Genomic DNA, 2,667 nt, shown 5'->3' with positions numbered 1-2,667 from the left:
CTACGAGCTGACGGAGGGGGATGTCATCTGCGTGTTCTCGCAGTAAGTGCCGCAGCCCCCCAGGCCCGCCGCGCCCCTGCCGCTGCCTCGGCTGCTAAGCGTGTGTTGCAGGTACGGGGAGGTCGTCAACATTAACTTGGTGCGGGACAAGAAGACCGGAAAGTCCAAAGGCTTTTGCTTTCTGTGCTATGAGGACCAGAGGAGCACCATTCTTGCTGTTGACAACTTCAATGGGATCAAGGTGAGTGAAGCAGCCTGGGACGCGATCCTGCCTGCCATGGCTTCCGAGATGCTGCTTCACGTCAGACAGGAGCCCCGACAGCACGGGTCACTGGTGATCTGCTGCACGCGGGGAGCTGGTCTGTGCCTTCGCTAACAGCAATGACTCCTCTCGTAGATCAAAGGAAGGACGATTCGAGTGGACCATGTGGCCAACTATCGGCCCCCCAAAGACTCCGATGACTTAGATGACGTCACAAAAGCCCTCCATGCAAAGGGCTGTGGAGTTAAAACGCCACCTCATACATCATCCGATTCCCTGTCGGAAGATGATGATGTGTCTGTAAAAAAGCAGAAAGGTGAGGTGTGTTCCTGCCATCTTGACCCCAGGTGGGAGTGTCTGCACAGAGCCCTCAGACTCGCAAGGGCCCTTTGCTCGGGGGGACACCAAGGACGGTGTGCTCTTGGAAAGAGCCACAGCCCCAGTGTCCAGGCTTTACTTTGTGATCTCCTGAGGGGTATCTGAGTGCCTGTATTCAGCCCTTATCTGGGAATGGCCTCCCCCAGCCTCTGAAGAGCTGTATCTTGCAGACAATAACGGCACTTTTCCTGGAAAAAAGCCTGGCAGGCTGCAGGGTTGCTGTGGGCGGGAGCAGCACTGTGGGGGACGGGGAGAGGGAAGGCTTAGGAAAAGCACCACTTAGTCTTAAAATCTGGATGCTGCTACTGTAAGACTAGAGTGCTGTAGATGTATGGAATGACCGTTATGTGGCCTACGCAAGATAATTGAGTTCAATAGAACATAAACCCAGCAGATCTAGGTGAGATTCTGTGGCTGGAAACTGAAGCCAAAGAAAGTAGGGGGGGTTGGACTAGATGACCTTTAAAGGTCCCTTCCAAGCCCAATTATTCTATGATTCTATGAAAATAGACCTAAAAATGCAGCATTAAGTTAAACCGTCCGAGTGCCTGAATACCTCCTGTTCTCAGTGGACACAGCAGGATTTGTTGCTCTACATATTTCAAAAGAAAACAGAAAGATGTAGAGTACATCCAAATTGAACTTGAACGAACGTGCCATGTAAAGCACCAGCCCGTGCAGCTACACTGATGGATTTTTAAGAAGCCATTAGGGTTTTTTCCATCTGTGCAGCAGAGATCTTGAAAAGTTACCCTTGTCAGAGCCAGCGGCGTGCTAGAAGCGGTGACGTGCAGTAGGAGCTGCTTACTGTGGCTTGCTAACGACTTGCAGGCAGCATCCACCTGAGGTGGGTTGGAGCTCCCAGGATGAGCCGGTTAGGTGTGGTGGCCTTGGGTTGTCCGTTGTTCTGAAATTGGCTTGGAGCTCACGGCACAGCGTGCGGAGGAACCGTCCCCCCCACAGCTGGGCTCTGCCTGTGACCCTACCCTGATGGGTATTAGCGGCAGGTATTGGCATCTTGTAGCAACAGCTGAGCCCTTGCGCTGTTGGGGTTTAAGACCTGTCTTTACTGCACTCCCACGTCGAGAGAGGAGCTCAGCGCTGCGTTGCATGGAGGAGGACACAGGATGGATGGGGCGGAGGGGCATGTCCATCAGGCTGGAGTCCTAGTTTGAGAGGAGGGTTGGAGGAAAGAAAATAGGCAACAAAACTAAGGGTGAGGACGAGGTGTTGCTCCAGAGCGCTGAGAAGACGCACAAAAATGAGAGAGGCAAAGGAGAGCGAAGAGGGAAAAGAGCCGTTGCGTCTGGAGAAGAGAATTTCCATGGAGTGGATCACGATGTACTTACTGTGTGGATGTTACTGAGGAGAGGGAATGAAAGGAAGGTGCTCCATATTCCAAGCTGTGTTGCAGTGCCTGAGGGCAGCCTTGCTGTGAAGAACATGACGTGGCGAGTGCTAAAGAAGGAAGTAGGATGGCTCCAGCTGGAGGAGAAAAGTGTCGGGGTTGGAAGTGGAATAGGGAAATTCTCCCTATTTCTTGGGGGGAAACAGGCTGTGAAGCTTGGGTAAAGGGGGAAGAACCTAAAATGGGAGGGGACCTGGAAAGGTGCCGTGGTGCTAGGCAGAGCCTGGGGAGTTGAGGTGATGCTTGCAGGACTGTCCATCCCGAAAGATGAACCTTGTATTTCAGATAAGGAGAAAAGCAGACAGGAGCGGCCAAAGCAGAGCTCGCAGGCTGCGAAGAGGGTGGTGTCCGCAGAGGAGGCACACCCCAGAATCAAGATTAAGAAGGAGAAGGAGGACCCTGCCTACGAGCGCTACGCCAGCGGGAGCCAGCAGCCCTGGAAAGGCTCTGAGAGAAAGCCTGCGAGCAGGACGCAGCGAGACGAGGAGGAGCGGAGGCACCAGCGGCCTTCGGAGAGAAGAGGGGAGAAGAGCTGCCAGGACCAGAGGGGACAAAGCAGTTTGTGGGAAGAGAGGGAGAAGAGAGAGGAGGCTGGCAGGAAGGGCGACGGGCACAGCAG

At 53.9% G+C, this 2,667-nt stretch overlaps 1 protein-coding gene across 1 annotated transcript in view; it reads left to right on the top strand.

Annotated features, from left to right (window-relative positions):
• Window positions 1-4: 4 nt before the first annotated feature.
• Window positions 5-2,667, top strand: part of RBMX2 (RNA binding motif protein, X-linked 2) — a gene marked incomplete at both ends in the record, with an annotated part of 3,087 nt that continues 424 nt past the window's right edge. The window contains 4 exons of the mRNA XM_009588079.1: window positions 5-42; window positions 112-241; window positions 398-578; window positions 2,334-2,663. Coding sequence (XP_009586374.1) covers window positions 5-42; window positions 112-241; window positions 398-578; window positions 2,334-2,663 — 679 coding nt within the window. The remainder of the gene's footprint in view (window positions 43-111; window positions 242-397; window positions 579-2,333; window positions 2,664-2,667) is intronic.

The sequence above is a fragment of the Fulmarus glacialis genome, unplaced genomic scaffold (genome assembly GCF_000690835.1).
Source record: "Fulmarus glacialis isolate BGI_N327 unplaced genomic scaffold, ASM69083v1 scaffold40651, whole genome shotgun sequence".
Taxonomy (NCBI): Eukaryota; Metazoa; Chordata; class Aves; order Procellariiformes; family Procellariidae; genus Fulmarus; species Fulmarus glacialis.
Note: the sequence above shows the minus strand (reverse complement) of the source record. Positions and strands in the feature narration are given on the sequence as shown.